Genomic DNA, 21,607 nt, shown 5'->3' with positions numbered 1-21,607 from the left:
GTCTTAATTTTAAGTTTCTTTCTTCATGAAGCAGAATAGTTAATTGGATAATATATTTCCCCAGAGGGAAGCCAAAAGAGGATATAACCATTTTTATAGTTCTGCAGTAACTCTGACAGCTTTAGAACTGGGGGAGTTTTTCAAACTCCAGCTGACTACAGAGTAGATCATAAGTCACGTGCAAGAGGGTTTCAGAACATTTAATAAGTGTAGCTGTGTGATACTTTCAAAGTGCTGGTATCTTAAATGTAGTGCATCTTAGTATTTTCTCAGGCTTAGTAACAAGTAACAGCAAATATCTGTTCAGGCCTTTTCAGCAAAGTATTAAATAATCATGGAAACTAAAATGATTTTTTAGTGTTAGTCCCTCTGGGCTGAGCTTATCAGCTCAGGTGCAATTCCCTGTGAAGGCTTTGTAAGACTTCAGACTTGAGCTGATGCTGCAAAAATAGTTTGTAGAGGTGTCTTGATCTCTTACATAATTATTTATTTTGTCAGATCTGAGGTAGGTGCTCTCTTCCACAGAACAGTAGCTGGCTGAATCAAGGACCTCTAAGGAGAATCTGAAACTTTGTTCAGTCAGTCACATATGATTAAACACTTAGCCTCTCAGAGAATACCAGGACAGCAAGAAAAATAAGCAGATATAGATGCCACTGATCTATAAAAGAATTTCAAGAAAGAAACATCCTGCTTTTCCTGTGAAAAACAAAGATTCACACTTTTTCACTTTAGATTCCTTTCACAAAAAACCCAAAACATGTGGAAAATTGCCTAAAAATGGAGGTGGAAAGAAAAACTTTTAATATTTACTGTCTGAAGATTTGTTTTCCAAGCTGTACTTTTAGGAATGCTACTTTCTCAGCTTTCCAAGGTCACAGTGGCATATGTTGTTATCACACTAATAACTTATTTATATACAGGGCAAATTCTTTGATTTGACTAAGCCTACTAGCAGTGATAAAGAATTGTGGGTGCCAAACTGGAGTAATTTTCCTTAATTGTTCTTTTAAGTAAACAGTTAATAAAGGTGGTGGATTGCATCCAAATTTTTCTCTGGTACTCATCATTTTTAAGGGATGGTTCAACTTGTTACATCTTGACTCGATCTCTAAAAGGAAGTCAAATTTTGGGTGTCTTCCTGAGGGAAAGGAAAAAAGATGGCTGATAAATTTCAAAGGGATTGATTGTGATTGATAACTGTAGTTGTTAATGAGAGCTGAGGCTCAAGGGCACTCGATGGTGAGCTCCAGAAGATCTTGTAGGAGACAGGGGGACCCTTCTGGAGGACATGCATTTATACTTAGAAATAAGACATGCCTTAGCACTTGCTCTGTAGGGATTGAGACTGGAACAAGCAAGCTTTCCTTCTTTTTAAATGGTTAGATTATAAAAACAGCAGTAGCACTTCATATTCTAACTTGTCTGTGCTAATTGCACCTAGGGTGCCTGACTGTCTTCAAAGCATCAATAATTTAAGTTCTTGCAGACCCATCCAAGTTAGGGGAAGTATCACCAAGCCTCTTTCACAGTTTGATTTCGGTGAGGTGCGCAGGGAGACTGGGGAGGATGAGTCACACATGTCAGGTTTTGCACTTTCAGTGGGAGTCAGGTTGCTAAATACCTTCATGAATGAAGTGCTAACTGATTTACCAGGGTCATTTGGGAATTTAAGTAGAACAAAAGTAAAAGCTGTGTCCTAATACTCTCTCAGCCGTAATAGAATGTGTTCTGTCCATTTCTTACACCGCTGATGCACAAGGATTTCTGTCGTTCTTGGGAATAGAAAGTGAAAAAGCCTCCAGAGGTTACAGGTACTGGCTGAGTCAGCCAGGCCAGCTCGGGCTGCTCTACATGCTGGAGAGTTCAAATGTGGCCATTTCTCACCTCACTCAATGGAACTGTAGAATTCAGCCCTTTCATGCTTGGGTTTCTTTGTAGTTACCTTTTTTATTTTCCCTACCAGGTCTGTCACCTTCCCCTAGAAGGTGGTTAAGTGAATGGATATCTGCAGTGTTCCTGTAGAATGTGTCTGAAAGCATGACACCACACTATTAATCAAATTACACCTCTGATCAATTAATTAATTTAATTTTGGTGGTTGGGTTCCAGAACTTGGTGGTTGTTAATTTGTCTAGATTTTTGCCCTGTTTCAGGCACTAATTTCTTGAGACTTCAGTATGGAGTTCAGCAGTTTCTTTTGAAAAATATTCCATTAAAGTTACTTTTTCCTTTGTATCATTGAGCTCCTGCTGCTTTCTCTCAATCCAGTCTTAGCAGATGTGCAACTCTTTGAGACCAGAATGCCCAAGATACCCTTACACTTAATATTATCCCTTTGTTTTATGTTGCAGCCAACAGTTTGCACATTACTGCCTACTTTATGAAGAGATGGGTTAATCTCCGTTGTGCTCTAGGGAAACGTTATCGTGGTAAGAAATCAGTTTCTTACAGACTTACTTAGAGGAGAAAGAAAGGGAGCATAACTAAGACACTGTCAGATTTTCATCTACTTAAATCAAAATTGTTTTCAGAGCTTGGGGTTTTTGGTGGGGTTTTTTTGGTTTGCATTTTAAAAAGATTTCCTGAAAATATAAAAAAAATAAAAAGAGAAGTGTTTCTTGAGATAAGATGGATTTTTTTAACTTAATTTTAAATTTGTGCATGCCTTGCCCCAGGGTAATCAGCTAAGGCTCACCAAATTCTGTAAGTATGACGGGACTCAGCATTTTCCCGAGTCTCTGCAGAGTGAATCAAGCAGAGGTTGCAGCGTGAATCACTCCATTACTGCTGGAGTGTCCTGTGACATCAGCAGGCAGTACAAGTGTATGCAGGAGAGGCTTTCGTTCCCCACACACCCGGACAGCCCTGACGTAGGTGATGTCATGGCACCAGGGCTGCTCTTCAGGCTCTCTCAAGCCAGGATGCTCTGGGAGGAAGGGAGATCAGTCCTCTCCTGCCAACACCAGCGCAAAGGGGCTGTAATGATCACTGCCCTCTGCTCTGTCTTCTTGGCGTTAAACAAAAAAAGCAAAGTCCTTAACAATACCGTATAATTGAATGGATATTTTAAAATAATTTATTGTTTTTATAGGGATTAATGCTATTCATAAATCTTTAAATCTGTCTTCAAATGCCAGTTGGTTGTATTCTAAGTCTATATTGGCTGAAGAGATCAGTGTTGACTTTAAATATTGCATCAAACATGCCGTGTTAGAATAGAATTTCAGAGTGTCTGCATTGGAATCTCAACATTGTTTGCTGTCTGTTAAATCTGAACGGTTCTAAAGCATCAATGAATACCTAAAGATACCTGCATTTTGCTAGCCAGCAGATGAGATTGTTATAAAATGTAACAATAAAAGCATATTACTGGAAGCAACTTGTTCTACTCTTCAATTCTACAAAAACACATCTGTGAGATCAATCTCATACGTTTATTTCTGCAAGACTTGTCTTTCTTGTCCTACAAAAACAGTGTTATGGCTTCATTCTGAAATACAACAAACTTCACAATATTTAATTCTCTTTTTATAAAAACAAAACCCAACAACAACAAAAAAAATCAGAGCTGAAAATATGAAGATACTGATCTGGAAATAATTCCATATGTAAACAAGAAAATATCCAGCTGTGCTCTTCCCATAGCATTGCCAGGTATTGAATAAAGCTTTGTCTCATCTGTTCTAATCTGAGAACCTTCCATTTTTAATCCTTTGTAAACAGAAACTTTGTTGTGTTCATAACCCATGTGATTGTGAGTCAAATGTGTAATTCAGTAGTAGTTAACCACTTTGTTTAATGACTTCAAAAATTTCTGTAGGCAGAGTGTGAAACTCTGTGCCCTGGCCTTACGCTGAGGTTTGGTGCCAAGCCCTGGCTGAATGTTGTTGTGGGCTGCAAACCTAATGTAGAGCTTTTGTGATGAAAAGACTCATCACAGAACGGCACAGAAGAAATCCTTGTTAAGTGGTTCGTCTGTTGGTTCTGTCTGGGCTTCCCGTCCAGGAGCGCAGGTGGACTAATGTGCAGCCATGACTGTCCTCTTGGGAGCTCCATTTATTCTACTTACTGATTTTTTGAATGCTTTATAAAAACAAAACAAAAGGAGCGGTGGCATGTAGAAGAGAGTAGGTGAGAAGCTAGAGAGGTGCATGAAATGAGGTAGTGTGCAGTTAAAAAAACAAGTAATTTTGTGTACTAAAAGAACATGTATGTTGTTGTTGTTATGAGTGGTTTTGAAAGTGGTTATAACTTTTGTAATTCTCTTTTCGATTCTTTTTGTGTAGAGCTCCGTGTGTTTCCAGAGAAATTTATCGTTTGTGTCAGTAAACTCGACTTTGATCCAAGTGCTTGGACATGTGACAATGGTGGATTGGTAGGTACAAAACTGTTCTATAAATTTTGGGGGGGGGTTTAATAGAAATGAAGCATTTTTATATATAGATGTAAGTATTATGCAAGTATTTGTTACTGTCATCGTGGCACCAGAAAGTCACATGAACAGTTGGGCCATTAGCATTTTCTGAGCCTTATAAATCCTGGAGACCATGTGTTTAGAAAGCTGGATATGATTTTATCACCTTGATTTAAGGATCTTTTTTTCCTTTATATTTTGTCTTTGTAACATTTTACTTTCCAAAATTCTGATGTAGCTGTTTGTAATGTCCACGGGTTTCTTGTATGTTTTCTTAGCACTTGTTCTGCACAGCAACTCAAGCAGATCAGTGCTGGCCCTGCTGGGAAAAAAATCCCCAAACAGTTATGGAGGAAAAGGCACTGGTGTGTGGTTAAATACCATAAGCAATTCTCCTTAAATATTTCATCCTGAAGGCTTCATCAGGGTCAAAGGCTTCTGGATTTTATCCTGCAGTTAAGTGCTGATTGTCTCAGGAGTGCTCACACGGGCCCAGGTGCCGCTCTGTGCCCCACGCTGAGGGTCACAATTACACTCCGAGGTCTCGGTGGATTTTAGGAGTTGATCTTACTTGTATTAAAGTGTATTTGACCCTTGAAAAAATGTGTTTTCTTTTACTCATTCAGCTCCTTTTTTTTTCCAATACCAGTCAGGGTGTTCATATTTGTAATGCTACATGCAGATTTTCGTGTTTCGATTCCTAGCTTGGTACATACCCTTATGTGTCAAAGAATCAAGCAAATGTTTTTGGCACTCTCAGAAAAAAAGATCTCCCTGCTCTAGGATTACTTTGCTCTTTGGAAAATTATTACTTTTTCAGTACTGTCTTGAAAACTACTTAATGCTTGAAGCAGAAAATTCTATCTCTGCATTTTGACTGAGAAATAATTATGGGGTTTCTTATTCTAATTGCTTAAGTAACTCTTATGAAATATCCAATTTCCTCATTTGATATTTTTCATCTTTCCATAAAATAAGAGCTGAGAAGTTTTCTTTAGTTTTTCTTGTGATTTTGTGTGGGAAGGAGAAGGCAAATTTAAAAATTTAATGTTATGGACTTTAGCTTTACTATTTCAAAATTGGATCTTGATCTGTGGAAACTGCTGGTTGTTTAAAAGGCAAGTTTAAACACTTTTATATTTAAAAAGAAAACATCTCTTAGTGAGCTGATAACCTGATCAACAATAAAGTCTTGGGAGTTTGCTTGCTTACAGATGCAATTTGCTTTGCTTACAGTGTGCACAGCCCTGGCTGGGATGGGTAGTGCAGTGTGCTGGTAGGAGGGAGTAAAAGGCAGTTAGCCCTAAGCATCTTGCCTGGTTTGAAGAACTTGGCAAGATGGGAGCAGACCCTCAGCCAGTGTTTTGGAGCATCTGTTTAATTCTTACCACTCTCACTTAAAGGGTCCACTCCAGACTGTTTTGTTGTTCCAGGATTCCTAATGCACATTAGGACCAGATTTGTCATATACTCCAGCTGAGTGCTTTGCCAAACTGGTGGGGGAGTGTTTGGTTGCCACTGAGAGTTTTTCAAGTTTTTGGCACTGCAAAAGAAAGGCAGAGAATCTGCACTTTGTGTGTGTCTGCTTTTCTCCATGCAGTTGAGCTGTGAGTAGGCTGGAATTCTAAACTCTGCCCTACAAAAGACCACCCAGAAGACCTTTCTGTTGATACACTCTGCAGAGTCTGTCCTGGGCTGAAATCGAGGCTGTGTTTTGTTTTCTTCTCCATGTTGTTTGGGTTTGAATAATGCCACAGTGTTGGATGCAAGTTCTTTTAAACCTTTAATCAGCTGACACCCTTGGATTTGAGGGCCTGTTTGTGTTTTACAAATGCAGTTAACTATACATTAATGGAGACTTTGTCACTTTCCTGTGTTGCTGTGACTGTGATTGACCTAGTCAAGACTTAGTGATTATGTATTTTTTTGAAACTGTTTTTATGCTGGTTTATGGTCTGGGTCAAGCTTTCATTCCTGAGCTCTGTCAAGACAAATCAGGCTCAGTGTTCCCCTTTCCCATTACTGGGAACCAGTTTTATGTCAGCCTGGTGCATGTTTCCTTCACTGACCACAGCTCAGGTCCTTCAGCTGTCTTCAGCCCTTCATTCTTTGCGTCTTCTCTGACTTTTGGGCTGTTCTGTGTACCTCCGAAATAGGCTGTGCTTAAACAACGAATTTCAAGGGATGTAACCAGCTATGAAATGAAATCTTTGTCCTGCACCTTAGGAAAGATCATAATTAGATTGCTTTTGAGATATTCACAAGCACAAACCTCAGCATCAGTTGCTGGGAGAACCAATTTTAATCCTTCTGTGATGCCTCATGTAAGACTAAGGTTAGGGTGGATTAGACAGTCTATGTCAAATTAGCTTTAAGCATAAACTAATAAAATATTTGAGAGCACCTCTAAGGAGTTGGGATGAAATAGAAGAAAGGAAAATCTATCGATATGTAATTTTCTAGGATGTATTTATAAACGGGCGTGTCCGTGGTTATGTTTAAAACTCAGGCTGCAGGCAGTAATAGCATTTTGGAAGAAGGGAAATCTCTAGTAAAGAAACAATATAGCAAGTTATTGAAATTACATAAGCAAACTGGAAGTCTTAAGGAAAAGATGGAAGAATAGGCTGAGTGATTAATGCTAAGTTTAAATCTAAAACCATTGTTTCCTGTTTTACCAAATGATGTTTGTTATCTTGAATAGTTTTATCTTGAAAAAGAAGACAAAAAAAGTTTTGGGAACATGGCAAAAGAGGAAACCCAAGGAAATATATAAGAGCTCTGGAGAGATTAGTCATCTTTGTCAGTGACGACATTTTCTCGATTATTATTATGAAGGGAGCTATAATGGAAAATTGGAAATGGGTTATCTGGGGAAACAGTGGAAATGGAAATGGGTGGAAGTCTTATGGGCATTTGAAAATGCGCAAACAATGGAGTATTCATTGATAACCACATCGGCTTTATACCGGAATCTATGAGAGGAAGCACTGCTAGGGAAAGCATGAAGGAGGTTAAGCTAAAGATGGTATTAAAGTGGAAATTTGAAATTACTGTTTCAGTAAAATCAGAAAAGAAAATGAGGAGTAGAAGATCCTGTCTTTATGAAAAAGGTCTCAGGTTTTCCACTGAGCCTTGTTAAGTTATAGAGAATATTAGGCAAAAATAAAGATTCTATTCTAGCAGAATATTGCCCTTTAAAAACCAAACCAACCAAAAAAACTCCTTCACAGGTACGCACGGAGAAAAAAGTGCTAAAGATGTGCCCAGTGCTTTTTTAAATCCCCAGCAGGGAAAAAGCCTATTTCATCTTCTTCATACATGTCTGATTTATAGATTGTGTCATTGTGATACTTTTCAGGAGCATTAGAGAATTCTCATTCTTAAAACTCCTAAGAGCCTTAGTGACAGGGTTTGCTTGGGTTTTGATTGTGCTGGGAAGAGGCTTCTGGTTCTTTCATGCAAACATGAAACTTAGCTGTGATTAACAGAGCTGTCCCGCTGGAGTGTATGCTGGAATAGTGTGTCTATTGGAATGTAGAATGAAAACTTCAGATAGCAGCAATTTGTAAAGATTAGAACAGGACTTTATGTGGAATTTAGTTATCTTAAATGCTTTAAAGACTTATTGTTAAGTGATATCAGATTGGGTAGGGGAAGACGGAAATGCTGTGAAATAGAATTGCACGATTCACACTGTAAGTACAAATCTTGGCGTGTGTGTGTATATCTATATATGTGTATAAAATATTACAGTGAAGCTGCTGTGCTGGTGGGCTGCTACTGAAAAGGTCACTCCACATCCCCTCTACATCCAGCCACATATTCCTTTCCTTTCTGGGTACAATGGACCAAGTGATTCTTCAGCTGAGAATGAATTAGTTCATTGACTTGACCTAGCAGAAAATGATTTATTTGTGAAGTTTCCCTGTTTTTCGTTGGAGGATTAGTTTTCCATCATGTCAGTTCACTGAACCAACTCATCCTGTACCCACACACTTGCCAATTGTGATGCAAAAAAATGTTGCAGGAGCATGGATCCAGGATTTGGATGAATGGAGCTAAAGCAACCTTTAGGTAGCAGCTAGAGTTACCTGGGTTTGAAAGTAACATCCACAACATGTTAATGTTACATTTCTTGCAATATTTGTCTTGTTGCTGGCTTTTTTATGTCACTGTCCTTTTTGAATTTTATAAAATCTAGTTTTCTGGAATTTTAGATAATGTGCTGAATTATTTTCAGTTACTGTATTAAACAGGAGAAAAACATTAAGCTGTAGTTGGTAAATATGAACAGGGTTCACTACTTCTTTCAAAAAGGTAGAAAGGGGAAACTGCAGACTAATGAACTTTAGCCAAATACCATATTAGTAGAACAGGCAAAGAATTGCTTGGGTGAGTTTTCACTTTTGACACCTCAAGCTTCCATCACTTTTTTTTATTCATCCTTCCTGTTCTGTGCTCCTGCTGCCTTCGCTTCCCTGGGCATTCTTGTCTTCAGTGTGTGTCAGTGCTGGGGTCATCCAGTGATCCCTCTGAAAACAAGGGGTGTTTTTGGTTTGGGTTTTTGTTGTTTGTGTGGTTCACTTTCAGCCAGATTCCTTCAGGATTGGTCCTTGGCAGGACCACGTGCTGGGTAAGGGTGACACTTCCCTTTCATTGTTGGTGTAGCTTTCAATTAGCTTCAGTCATTAGGCTGCTGTCCCTGAGAAAGTGCATCTCAGGAACGATCCTGAAGTCTCTGACTCAGTCATAAAAAGAAAGCTGCAGCAGCTTTCCAACATTCCCTTTGTGCCAGCTGTCTGCCTCTTCTCCTTGCAGATCCCACTCCTGCAGCAGCACTGCCAGAAGGGCTGTGTTCCTGCATCTCACCTTCCAGGGCATCACAGACCTGGGATTGGCGCACACCGCGCTGCCCTGGGTGGGAGCAGCTGGGCTCTGCATGTGTGTGCTCCCTTCTGCCAGCTCTGAGTGGGGCAGGAGCTCCTGCAGGAGGGCAGGGAGGAGACCTGAGAGCGGTGATGCTGGGAATTGCCTCCGTGAGATTTGTCTGAACTTGTCGCAGTTTCTTCTCTTAGCTTCCAAACTGATTTATTTTCTGCATGGCAAACGTCTCACAGCTGTCTGCTGCATTAACTATCCAGAGAAGTGGACAAATGATGAAATGAAAACTGACACAATTATTTCAATTAGTCAAGATCAGAGAAGGTTTTGGAGGATTTCAGAGAAACCCCCCAGCGCTGGGTAGAGAGGCACTAGGGCTGTAAATTAAAATCATCTGTTGATAAATGCACAGTATTTTTACTGAAAAGAGCAATTGCTGTGCTCATGCAAACTGCTGAGTGCATTAACTGTGTGATGGCTGGAAAAAGGCCAAGATATTGCTGCAAGGAATTGATTGGAAAACTTTGTTCTGTGGCATTATTTATCTGAAAAGCAGACAGAATATTAAGAGTATGTATGGAATGAAATAAAAAGTGATATTTATTGCCTTAAATCCAAAAAGTAAGTGGAATACATCCTCAATAAACGAGTACCTCATTATGCAAAATCAGGTAAAGCAGAGCAGAAATATAGATGGTCTTGTAACAGCAGTATAAATGATTAAGGTTGTAAAATTATTTCCATATGAAGCAATCCTCAAAAAGTAGGGACAAATTGAGTAATCTTTTACTCATTTTGGTAGTTGCTTTTTATGAGTCCTCCAGTTGATTTAAATCTCACTACTTAGCAGCATTCACAAGATCCCATTTGTCAAAGCCTTGTGGTTATTTAAGATATTATCATCTGTCATCATCCTTTCACCTCCCTCATTTTCCTCTCCCCTCTCACTGTTGCTGTCACAGCTTATGCTGGTGCTTCATGTGGATTTGACCTGATTCTCTGCTCTTTCCTCTCTGCAGGCTTGGAGAGGACGGGCACCCCTGGCAGAGGGGCAGAGGGGATGCTGGCAGGGCTCATGTTAAAGCTGCAGGGAGCTAAAGCTTTTATTTATCTGTGGTACATCTGTGCGATTTTGGTGGCTCTAGGATTTGAAAAGTATTAACTTACTTAAGGTTTTGATAATAATTCTTGATATTCCTGTTAGGCAAAAAATATTTGACAGGATTTTTAAAAAAGGACCAATCTGTTCTTCAGTCTTCAGCAGAAATCTCTTAGAACTAATAGGAAGTTCATAACTTGACTGAACAGGAAAGTGAAATATATGATTGTAAAGTTCATGGCAGGATTTTTGAACAATTTGTAATTATTTGAAATTATTTGGAGGGACAGATCCCCAGTGTGGGCTCAGAAGTCTTGGGGGTTTTCAGGGTGGTGGTACTGGTGTTGGTTTTGGAAACCAAGCTAAAACATTAAACTTTGAACAGTAATTATTTCCTGAGCTGTGCTATTCTGGTTTTACATATTTTGGGTTTGTGTAATCAGTGGGATCAAGAGTATTAGTTATTCTTTACAACATCTCCTCTGGATGTTACTGCGTATTGTAAGTGCATAAAAACAACAAAAGAACATAAAATTGATGGGGTTTTTTTTCCAGTTTTTTTTCCTGTAAGTATGCAAGTGTTGGGCATCTGAATCACACTGTACACATCAAGAAGTATTCTCTTATGTCATATACCCATGCTGTGCCTGGGGAAATGCAAAGTTTGCTTCAGTGTTGCTAGTGGGTGATGCTGAGCGACATCTGTGCTGACTGACCCCATACCCAGTGAGGTTTGGTAGGCACACAGAGGATCCTCATGCCAGCCTGTGAAAAGCTGTAGTACAGGATTACAGGAGGGCCTGCCTCAGATATTCTCTCTTGATTTGTAAGCTGGAGAAAGGCGTCAAGCACCACAGCAAATTGCTATTCCCTTATTTTATAAAAAGCTCTTTCAAGTATGAAATGTGTGTCTCGCATGCATGTCCTCTTTCATAATTACTGGAGTCAGGAACCTAAAAATTGATGGAAATGGCTGACTGAAGATGCATGCTTATAAAACAATGGTTTCCTTTAAAAAGGTAAAAATTCACTATCACTATGCTATAGATTTTACTTTAGTGTCATTGAGAGAAGTTAATTTGGTTGAAAAGCTGTTGTCTACTCCTCCATTTCTTATCAGTGGACACTTTCTCTGAAGATAGAATCTGAGTCTTGTAGCATCAGTCTATAAAATCAGAATGATTAATAGCTCAATTACTTAACATTAATTTTAGCAGTTCTTGCCTTCAAGCAAATGCACACAGCCCGTGTCACGTGCTGCTCAGTATGTAAATAAATCAGTTATTTTGGGAGCGCTGCTCTGCCTTTAGAAAGTGTGATGGGGTATTTGCTCCCTGTGTTACGCATAGGTCTGATTTATAAAAAGGCCCCCCTGCAGCTCCTAAGTTTCAGGAGGAATCACATTTCATTTCTTCTCTGCCATTTACAGCAGGAATTCTTCTATTTTCTCTTCTTTAGTGGGTGTTCAAATGCAAATCTAGAGAGCCCTGAATTTCCAACACTCAGAGCAGCCTGGGATTCCTCCTATATGTGAAATACAGTTAAAATCTGAACCAAATACTTCAAAAGGAAGAAGGCATTTTCCTCATAGAAGTCATATGCTTTAAGCTAATCTGATGACGCCTGGGGGACGTTTGGAATGTTTGTAATTGCCAGGACTTATGTATTGAGTGAGCAACTTGGGTTCACACCTTGTGTTTTGAGGAAGTGGAATGTGTATCACGGGGGCTTGTAACAGACTGGGCCAATGGTTGGACTAAATAGTGCAGACCATAGGGTCTCCTGAAGAACTGAAAATCTGTGGTGTCACATTCAAGGGAATTTTGGTGGTAGATGATGAAGACCGTGCTGATCCAGGAGTTTGATTTTGCCTTCTCTGCTAGGTCATGGGAAGGTCGAACAGTTCTGCTCCTCCTGGACAGATGCAGTTTGCTCTGGTTGTTACATTCTTTTCAAGATTGAAATTCATCAGCATTCCTTAAAAATACTTATTTCAAAGGCAATACCAGTATTCCAGTGTAACTTTAATGGTTTTTACTGGAATTTACTGACTTTTACAGCAGGACAGTCAACTTTAAAGTGTAGATCAATATTCCACAAATCTGATCAAGGAACTGTATTTCAGGTTGAGATTAATATCCATTTCTGTACTTGGAAAACTTCTACAAGTGTTTTATGATGTGGTTGGAGTTCATATGTAGAACTGCCAGGACTGATGCATCACTACATTGGAAATGCAAAAAAATTTGCATCTTGAAACTGTGGGAAGCTTTTCCTTCATGTGGGTTGGGAGAGGGCAGGAGACGAGACCCAAAGTCCTGTCTCTGTCACTTTTTTATCAGTTAGATTGTAATGTCTGATTCATCCTTCCCTCAGAAGCCTCCTCACTTGCTTTAAGGAGCCCTTTTTGCTTATCAGATTGGAAGGAGTCCTGTGTGACCTCTCTGATCTGCCCATCATCTGTCAGGACACCTCTGAAACCTAAAGGTTATCTTTGATGGTTGAGCTCATGATACAGCTTAGAATGACACTGAGAGAAATCATCCAATTGCAACCTTACATAAAGCTCCCCTCAGTAAGGGTTTCTGTCTTAGTCATTTCACTAATTTTAGTTTTATTGCATGGACCTGGGATAATACATTAGTTCACAGCTTTGCCTATTTTGTTATCTTTATAGTCCCCTCCCATTTGCCACCATGATATAAAAATTGATTTCTTGAACCCACTGATGTATTTTATTAAGTATTTTTGATGAGCCACATTGATAAATGCATTTTAAAAACTGTGTTTTGTATTATGGGGTTGGGAACCAGACATGAAATTTAATTATCTCTTAGTCTCACTTTATAAGCTTGTGGCACTGAGAAGAGTAAGAGACAACAAGCAAGCATGACACCAGAGAGGCAGGAAAGGGGGGCAGCAGTGTTCACTTTGAAGATTTTCTTTCAACCCAGTATTAGACTGGAAGAAAAAAAAGAAAAGAGTATTTGTATGGGTATATTGTCATGCTGGAAAGGCCAGAGCTTTCACTCTGCTTCAGGGTAATGAGTTCCTCCACAGGGTAAGGGTCCCTCACAAGTGCCCATCCATGGGCAATTCTTTAACAGATATTTAGTGCTCTACTGCTGAATTCAGCTGTCCTGGAGAGTGATGGAGACAGCAGCGAATGCCACTGCTACAGTTCTGAGGGTTTCTTTTTCACCTTGAGTGTGTAGGAAGTGGAGTCAGCTGAAAAAAAAGGAATCTTCAATTTGGTAAGCCTTATAGGATGTTCTGTGCCTAGCAGTGTGCCTGATATTTCTCTGTAGGTTTTGATAGAGATTTTTCTTCCCCCAAACATCTCTTTGGATAAGTGTTAAGGACCTTGAATTCAGGTTTGGGAAGGCCAGTGTCATGAGCAGGTAGGCTGGTAAGGCTTTGTAAGCTTCACTTCTGCAGGCCCTTCTCTGCAGTTTTAGTGACAAAGAGGACTGAGCTTACCCTGGGATTTTAAGAGCACATATTTCTAATAGAACTTGGCAGTTCAAGGGCTAGAGAAGCATTTTAATCTTTTGTGCCCACCCAGTCTCTACACAAATGTAAATATGTCTGTCTTTAACAATTTGCCAAGAAATGTGGTTTTAATTTGTTAGCAGCAATCCCACTCCCTGCAGCTCTCTCAGAGTCGAGTCGCAAGTCTGGCGGTGCTTTGACGTTTTTCTCTGTCATGGTGTCATTGTTTATATGATGTCTGCTTCTGCTGTCCTCCCTTTTATGCCTGGAATATTTTTCTTTAATTATTTCATTGCCTAAAAGGAATCTGGGATTACTAGACAGGATGGGAGCAGATTAGCTTTTTTTCTTTCTTTAGCAAGTCCTGAAGTTCCCATAGGAAATAAATCGTATTCCCAAAACAGATGGTGTGTTTTATTTTATTTTTAATTAACTAAAATTATTAAGTCTAATAAAGAAAATAAAGGAAGTATCACCAATAATGGTTGTGTGTCTTAGTAGTATATGGAGTGCCCACTGTTGTTATTTATGACTGCCTCTGCCTTCTATTGTGGACTTATTCCAGCCTTAGGGAGTTTACATCACTACTAATAGCAAAAGGCTCTCTGGTTCCCACAGAGTCTTTCAGAGCCTGACTCATATGCCTTATGTTAATTGTTCAGCTCTCAAAATACAGCACTTACAGGGTGTGGTTCCGAGGGGAAAATCTACTGTACTTACAGGGCATGTTCAGAAGTGTTTCACATATAAATCATTTTGGTTTTTACTTTTTTTGATGCCTTAACCCTTTCTGTCACTGCTTTGTGTGATAAGTTATTTTAAAGCAAAACAAAAGGTCGATGACAGCGCAGTGAAGGGAATGTGTTAACCCTGCAACTTGGGGCCATTAGCTCCAGCCTGACTCAAGTCACAAGTGCTGTGATTTTGCCATCCTGGCCTCCCTGCAGGGTCTGCTCCTCTCAGCCTGCCAGGACTATCCCAGTCCTGCGGGGTCTGGAGTCAGAGGCAGGTCAGAGCTGGGGCTCATTCCTTATCTGCCATAGGGAGTACATGGGGACAGGAGCTATCCCCAGTCCTCCCCTGGATTTTGTACCAAGGGCTCCTTTCCATGCCTTGCTTGCCACAGTGACAAGAGTTGCCTGAGTGGGCTGCTGATCCTGGCCTGGTCAGCATGCTGGGGGTTGGAGAACATTTAACAGAATTAACCTTACCCTTTTCACCCAGCAGGAGCTCAGATGGGCTCTGGCTCTCCGGCCAAGTATGAGTGCTCTCCAGCTGCTTTGATGCAGGGTGATTGTGCAAGATCCTTCAGCCTCCAAGTTGTGTGGCTGTTACTGGAAATCAAAATAGTTTCTACAGACTTTGCAGTCTCTGCCTTCTCTTAAAATTAGCATAGGGCTCAAGTATCTTAGTAGTATTTCTTTCTTTAATAGCTTACAAGGTATGAAAATATATTTAGTCAAATTAGGGGAATCTACCTCCAGCAGGAATAGAAGCAGCAATTAATCCCTCAGATTAAACTAGTTAAGCTTGATTTCTGAGGCTGGGATCACATTGCATGTATGCTGTTTTCTGCCTGCTGTAAACACACTCGTTGCACCATGAGTGGACAGAACTTCATACATGGCTCAATGTGCGCATTTGTGTAACTTGTCTCTGAAAGGAAGGCTCAGAACAACTGTAGCTTTTTTAAGTGCCAAAATGGCTTTACTTCTTTGCCTGACTGCCCTCCATCTGCTTGCAAAATAGGAAGCTGTTTTCACTGGCTATTTCTTCTGGAAAGAGCATGGAGGTCCCCTTGCCCTCTCTTCTAAAACAGAAATAAGAATGGGCAGGGCTTGATCTCCCCTATGTGACAGGTTCCCGAGGGGTGTTCCAGGCAGGGGTCATGCACAGGCTGTGGCCTTGTGCCTCTGCTGGCTGTCTCTGTGTCCCTCAGTTCTTCCACACCACCTGGCTCCAGTGCCTCACCAAGGAATGGGCTGGAGCTCCCCTGCATTTGGGGAGCCTTGTCAGAGGCTGCATCGTGGGGGCTGAGGGAGAAAAGTGCTCTCAAAGACAAGGAGATGCATGAAGCCTCTTCTCCCCTTAACTTCACCACTTCTTTTTCCTCTCCTCCATGGCCTCAGAGATAATACTTTTTTGGAGTGTGCGGTAGTTAATGGTGAAATCAGCAAATGGCCCTTCTCTGGTTGAGATTGTTTCAGTGAGAAGGGAAGTGCTCACAGCTTGAAGAAAAAGAGCATTTTCCTTCCCTCCTGCTCACCCCAACCTCGTATTATATAAAAGGATGGTGCTGCTGTTAGCTGAGACCAGAAAGAATTCCCCTGGTGTCCTGTAGTAGCCAACCTCTACAAGCTGCGAGCGTTTAAATGTTAGAATTAAAAGTTTTAACCCTTGCCTTGTTCAGTGAGCAAATAACGCTGTGTATGGTAGTTTGTAAGTATGGAAAATGGTGGGAATTCCTCTGAGAATAAGTGTATAGACCACTGCGCCAGTCAGTCTCTTCAGAAAAAACTGACAAGCGTGCTCCTGTCTGCAAGAGAGATTCCTGGCATTTGTCACAGTTTGAGCCACAAAGATGTCAAATATTTGCCAACAGTTTCCTCGGATGGTTTGGAAAGCTACATCCTTTACATTGCAGCCTTGTTTGTTTGTGGTGTATTTTAGCATACAAAATATGTTGCTTGGGAGTCAAGGGGAGGGAACTGACTAGACTCCCAAATATTAAAAGATTAAAAAAATTGTTTCTTTTAGACTGCTCAGATCAAAATAATAAAGAACAGCTGTAAATCTTAGTATTAGAAATGGAGCTTTCTGTTGAATAATCATAGTTTGATGTGTCATGCTTTAAACCTGTATTTTCTTTTGGAGCAGAAAGAAGAACTTTCCAATGGGACATCTGAATATTTTACTGAACGGACATCTGAATATTTTACTGAATCTGCTGAGAACAAGAAGCTTAAGATTAGTCTGAGTGAACAAATAAAGCAAGACATCCTGAGAAAAATGTATGCCACTATTCTTTATAAGCTTTTGAATTTATAATTGGTAAAATTTGGTTTGGTTGAATCTAGCTTATGAAATAAAAATTTAAATAATAATAATGTAATATAAAATTTTAAATAATATAAACTACTTTACAAAAGATTGTTTTAAATTATTGAAAGATTACTACTGTAGTGTGGATAAGCACATAAAATGATTGTTGTTTTTTACAGCATGGAGAAAGCTATTACAACCCACATAGATGTAACACATAGCACTAGGCAGAGTCAAAACAGGCTGTTTTTCCTTGAATGAAGCTCTGAGCCAAAATAAATACGTGATGCTTGAATCGGGTGAAAAACACTTCACAAATATTTTTTTGTTGTTCATTTTGAAACTGGATCAATAGTTGCAATTAAAGAGTATCCCTGGTGGAGTGGATGGGGAGGATGAGCTGATGAGCTGAACTTGTCACTGCTCCATGTGGTACCAGGACTCCATCCCAAGTTGTGGGAGATGCCAGCAGCCCCAAATCACCTGTGAAATCAGGGATTTGCTGTGAACCCTGGCAACTTTTCTTTTTACCACGGTTGTCTCATCTGTGTTGTCTTTAGCAATGAGATTAGCTTTGGAGGTATGCCAGCTCTACCTGGTTTGGGTGAGCCCTCTTTGAGAGGAGTTAGATGCTCTGTCCTGGGAGCTGCTGGGCAGCAGAACGTGGTCTCAGCTTGGGGCCATCTCTAGCAAATGTGTGTTTAGGACAGCAACTTCAGGACTTGGGCATGGGGTTCATTTTATGGGCTGTGTGAAATCCAGATCCATAGGTAACACACTGCTGAGGAGTGTTTGTGTACTGACACTCCGTCAGGTCCCTTGTGATCCCATTTTCCTGTGTAATTCCTTTCAGAATATCATTTACTTGCATTACCCAAGTCCTTGCCAGATGAATGGGCTTGATACTAGATGAGTAGTGGTTAACTTTAAAGCAATGCTTTGAAATGTCCTGGGAAAAATTCCAGAGGAACATTCTAAAATAGAGATTAGGAGCTCTCACACAGAGGCACACTCACTGCCTCTCCCGCCTGCCCCTTCTGTCCTGTAGATATGCATTATGCATGTGGATATATGGGAATGGTTTGCAATCATTTAGGCACTTAGGAAATGCTATTTTATTTAGCCAGTTCAGAAAGGAATTCAATATGCTTCTGCTCTGTTGACCTTTAACATCTGTAATGAATTCAGTTCTGCCTCTTGGAAAAGAGTGTGAACTCACTCCTTCATGGCTTAGTCATTAATAAATAGGGCTGTCCCTTAGCACAGTGGAAAATCAGATGGATAACGCTTGATATTATCCACACTAGACAAACATTGCTGCTTGTCAAGATGATACACAGGGATTTTTTCCATGTTCAGAAAGAGGGTGGCCCAAGTGGTGTTTCAGAGTTGGAAAAACAGTAAATGATGTCAGTAAAGGTTCTTTTTTAATTTCAAAAACAAATTCCTTTTTATTGCAGTGTGAAGAGGACAAAACCGAGGAGAAGTAGTGCAAGCAAACCTCAAATCAGCAAGAACTCCAAGAAAGCGTGTCTTGGCTGGGCAGACTTGCAGACAGAGAACAGAAACAGCGACTGTGAGACTTCTGTCAGTGCTCGGTCTGCTGTGAAGCGCAGGAGCCCAGGCCTGCTGAAGGACTGCACAAACACAGCTGAGAGCAGCCTGGGCCTTCCTGTGCTAGAGCAGAGAAAGGATGTTCATCGGGGACAGCCAGAGGAGGTTCACAGGCAGCACAAACCTCGCTCTCTGCAGGGGCCAGAGGCGAGGCTGCTCAGTGAGTGCCCTCCGTGCAGCTCTGAGTCAGCACCACTGGCTCCTAAACAAAGCCAGAGAGTGACCAGAGCACAGGCTCAGCTCCAGACCTGTGGTTCACAGGAAAAGTTGGAGCATTTCACAAAAGTGTCCTCTGAAGGGACTCCTTTAAGTTCCATCAATACGGAAATGAGTGAGCATGGTGATGATAATTGTTTGGGTCCATTCCTGGAGGAGACGACACCTCTTAATTCCAGGTCGTTTTCAAAGCAAGATGTGACAGAGACTATGGTTGACAAGAAGTCACTGACTTTGAGGAAAAAACCCTCCTGTTCTCTTTCTGTGAGTAGCAGTGGAGTGCAGACAAGCCAAAATGAGCCAAGCACAGCCCCTGAAGAGCTACCTGCAGTGCCAACATCAAGTCTAGAGGTGCACCCTGTGTCTTCAGAGAAGCTTTCCCAAAAAAGAAAAATAGAAGCAGAAAATGGTCTTGGGAAGTTAAAACTGCGAAGGCTTAAGAAGTCAAAATCTGAAATAATGCCTTGATAGCATGGGTGGTCAGCCAAGGTTGTGCCTAAGCAAAGAGCAAGAAGCAATTCAAAATGATGGAAAACAATAGAAATACAAAATCAAAATTAGAGAACACATTAAGAAAATTTAGTTAGCTAAGGATCTTAGTCATTTGGCACTGTAATACAGGTAATCCTTTTAAGTCTTTAGGAATTAGCCATGATTATTACACAAGTCAGCATCAGATTTATAGAAAGAAAAATCTCTTATAAAATAATATTTACTAAGCAAAATTTTAGATTTATACATATTTAGTGCTATTAAAGTCATATCAGCTGCTGACAGCAAAAGTTAAAACTCCTGGTGTGATCTGTTAGCAGCTGCAGTTATTTGCTATCTTGCTTGTTTCTGAGCATGTAGTTTATTTTAGTAAAAAATTAACCCTTTCTCTATATTAGAAAGTTTGTGGTTTACTTACATGATCTTTACAGCAATAAAGCAAATTAAGTTTATTTCAAATAACTCTTTAACCAGGATTAATAGCTGATGATTTGAGGCTCACTTTTTCAGAGAAGTTTCAAAATAACTATAGTTTCTGCCTGTGTAGTTTTGATATGAACATTTAATTCTAGCCCATGTTGTGGATGCAAGTCATCATGCATTCAATCTTGGGGAAAAATAAAGGTTTCTTTTATATATTTAGATTTATATATTTACACCTGGATTGCAAACACTGTTCTTGGATGAAGTTCATATATAAACATGTATGCATAATTTCATGGATACATGTTTCAAAATGAGGCCTTGCTTGTGTGCAAGGGCAACACACTGGTTTTCATGTGGAAGTAATACCAGAGTTAAATCTCATTTTAAGATAAATTTTAATTTCACAGTGCTTGTTCATACTGCTTCTTAAATTTAAGTGCTAATGAGCTAAGGAAATGTACCTTTTTTATTTCATGCTTATCTTTTAAAATGTGTAGAATAAATGTATAAGCCATTTTCTTTCATCATTCTCAAGCTCAGTGTGACACAGCCCCTGAGGCAGCCGGAGGGCCAGCCATGTCCTTGGCATGCAGCAGGCCCAGGAGGGCCCTGTCCCACTCTGCCCTGGCCTCGAGGGCTGGGGACAGCTGTGGGCACTGGAATGTAACAAAGATAGAAAGGGGTTTGAGAACTTCCAGAGGAGTGCACGAGGATGGTGAAGGCCTTGAGGGGAAGCCCTGTGAGGAGCAGCACTGGTCTGTTCAGCCTGGAGGAGCCTGTGGGGACACCTCACTGCAGCTGCAGCTTCCTGGTGAGGGCAACAGGAGGGGCAGGCGCTGATCTCTTCTGTGTGGGGACAGCATCTGAGGGAATGGCCTCAAGTTGTGTCAGGGCATGTTTAGCTCGGATATCAGGACGAGGTTTTCCACCCAGAACCTGGCAGGGCACTGAGCAGGCTCCCCAGAGAAGTGGTCACTGCACCAAGGGCTGCCAGAGCTCAGGAAGCATTTGAACAACACTCCCCTGCACAGGTGGGATTGTTGGGGTGTCCTGTGCAGGGCCAGGAGCTGGACTTTGATGGTCCTTGTGAGTCCCTTCCAGCTCAGCATATTCTGTGCTCTGTGATTTTGTGTGAAGTAATTTAGAAAAATCTCAGTGACATTTATGTACGACTGTGGATCTCCTCATTGAGGTTAAGGAGGTGATTCACATCCAGGAGCATTAGAGTTGGTGGTGTAACCCAGGTTCTGATGAGAGTTAGCTGCTCTGCAGCTGACAGCAGGGCTCTGCTGATTGTACGGCTTCCTCCTGCTGGAAGTGATTTCTGCTCTTGCTGCAAATGAAGAAGATTCTGCATGTGTCTGGAGGACATGTTCTCTTTTTTCTTTCAGCTCTTTGGGTGATGTTTCTCAGTGCTTTGCAGTCAGGTTGCAAATCCTTACCCAGCTCCAGGCTCTGCTAAAAAGCTCTTTCCCAGTACCAGCAAAACCAAGGCTGCAAAGAACCTGGTTTGGAGGAAGAAGAGCCTGAGGTATGTTTGCTGTTGGCTTCTTTACGCACTGGTGATACTGGGCCAGAAAGGGAGTAAAAAGCACCTTTTTTGATGGACTTGAAAGAGGTATAGGGATATTTAATTAAACATTTATCAGAAAAATGAGAGTAGTTAGAATAATTTGATAGTTTATATTAAAGTCTTAGCATAGATAATTCAAGTATCAGAAACCAGAGGGCAACCAGATCTAGTTTTTGTCACACCAGTTTTCATCACTGTTATTATGTGTGTGTGTGTGTGTGTATATATATATATATATATATGTATGTATGTATGTATGTATTAACCTTATAATTCCAGTTTAGTTTTAATCTTGACTGAAGAACATACCTGCCTGTACCCTTTCAAATGAAGGTCATGCATTTAGAGGGGG

The 21,607-nt window shown here is 40.6% G+C and overlaps 1 protein-coding gene across 3 annotated transcripts in view; it reads left to right on the top strand.

Moving 5' to 3' along the window:
• The window catches only part of SLX4IP (SLX4 interacting protein), an 85,486-nt gene that overhangs the window by 49,935 nt on the left and 13,944 nt on the right, over positions 1–21,607 (top strand). For 2 of the 3 annotated variants that reach the window (XR_004060567.1, XR_004060566.1), the window contains 5 exons: positions 2,355–2,432; positions 4,290–4,378; positions 16,770–16,903; positions 18,395–20,493; positions 21,074–21,213. Coding sequence is in view for 1 of the 3 variants with exons in the window: in XM_030944330.1 (XP_030800190.1) it covers positions 2,355–2,432; positions 4,290–4,378; positions 16,770–16,903; positions 18,395–19,232 (1,139 nt within the window). In the remaining 2 variants the exon portion in view is untranslated. Of the gene's footprint in view, positions 1–2,354; positions 2,433–4,289; positions 4,379–16,769; positions 16,904–18,394; positions 20,692–21,073; positions 21,214–21,607 lie in introns of those variants that run through there. The other variant, XM_030944330.1, reaches the window with a different exon arrangement.

Source organism: Camarhynchus parvulus, chromosome 3, assembly GCF_901933205.1.
Source record: "Camarhynchus parvulus chromosome 3, STF_HiC, whole genome shotgun sequence".
In the NCBI taxonomy this organism is placed as follows: domain Eukaryota; kingdom Metazoa; phylum Chordata; class Aves; order Passeriformes; family Thraupidae; genus Camarhynchus; species Camarhynchus parvulus.
This window is presented reverse-complemented; position numbering and strand designations above follow the sequence as displayed.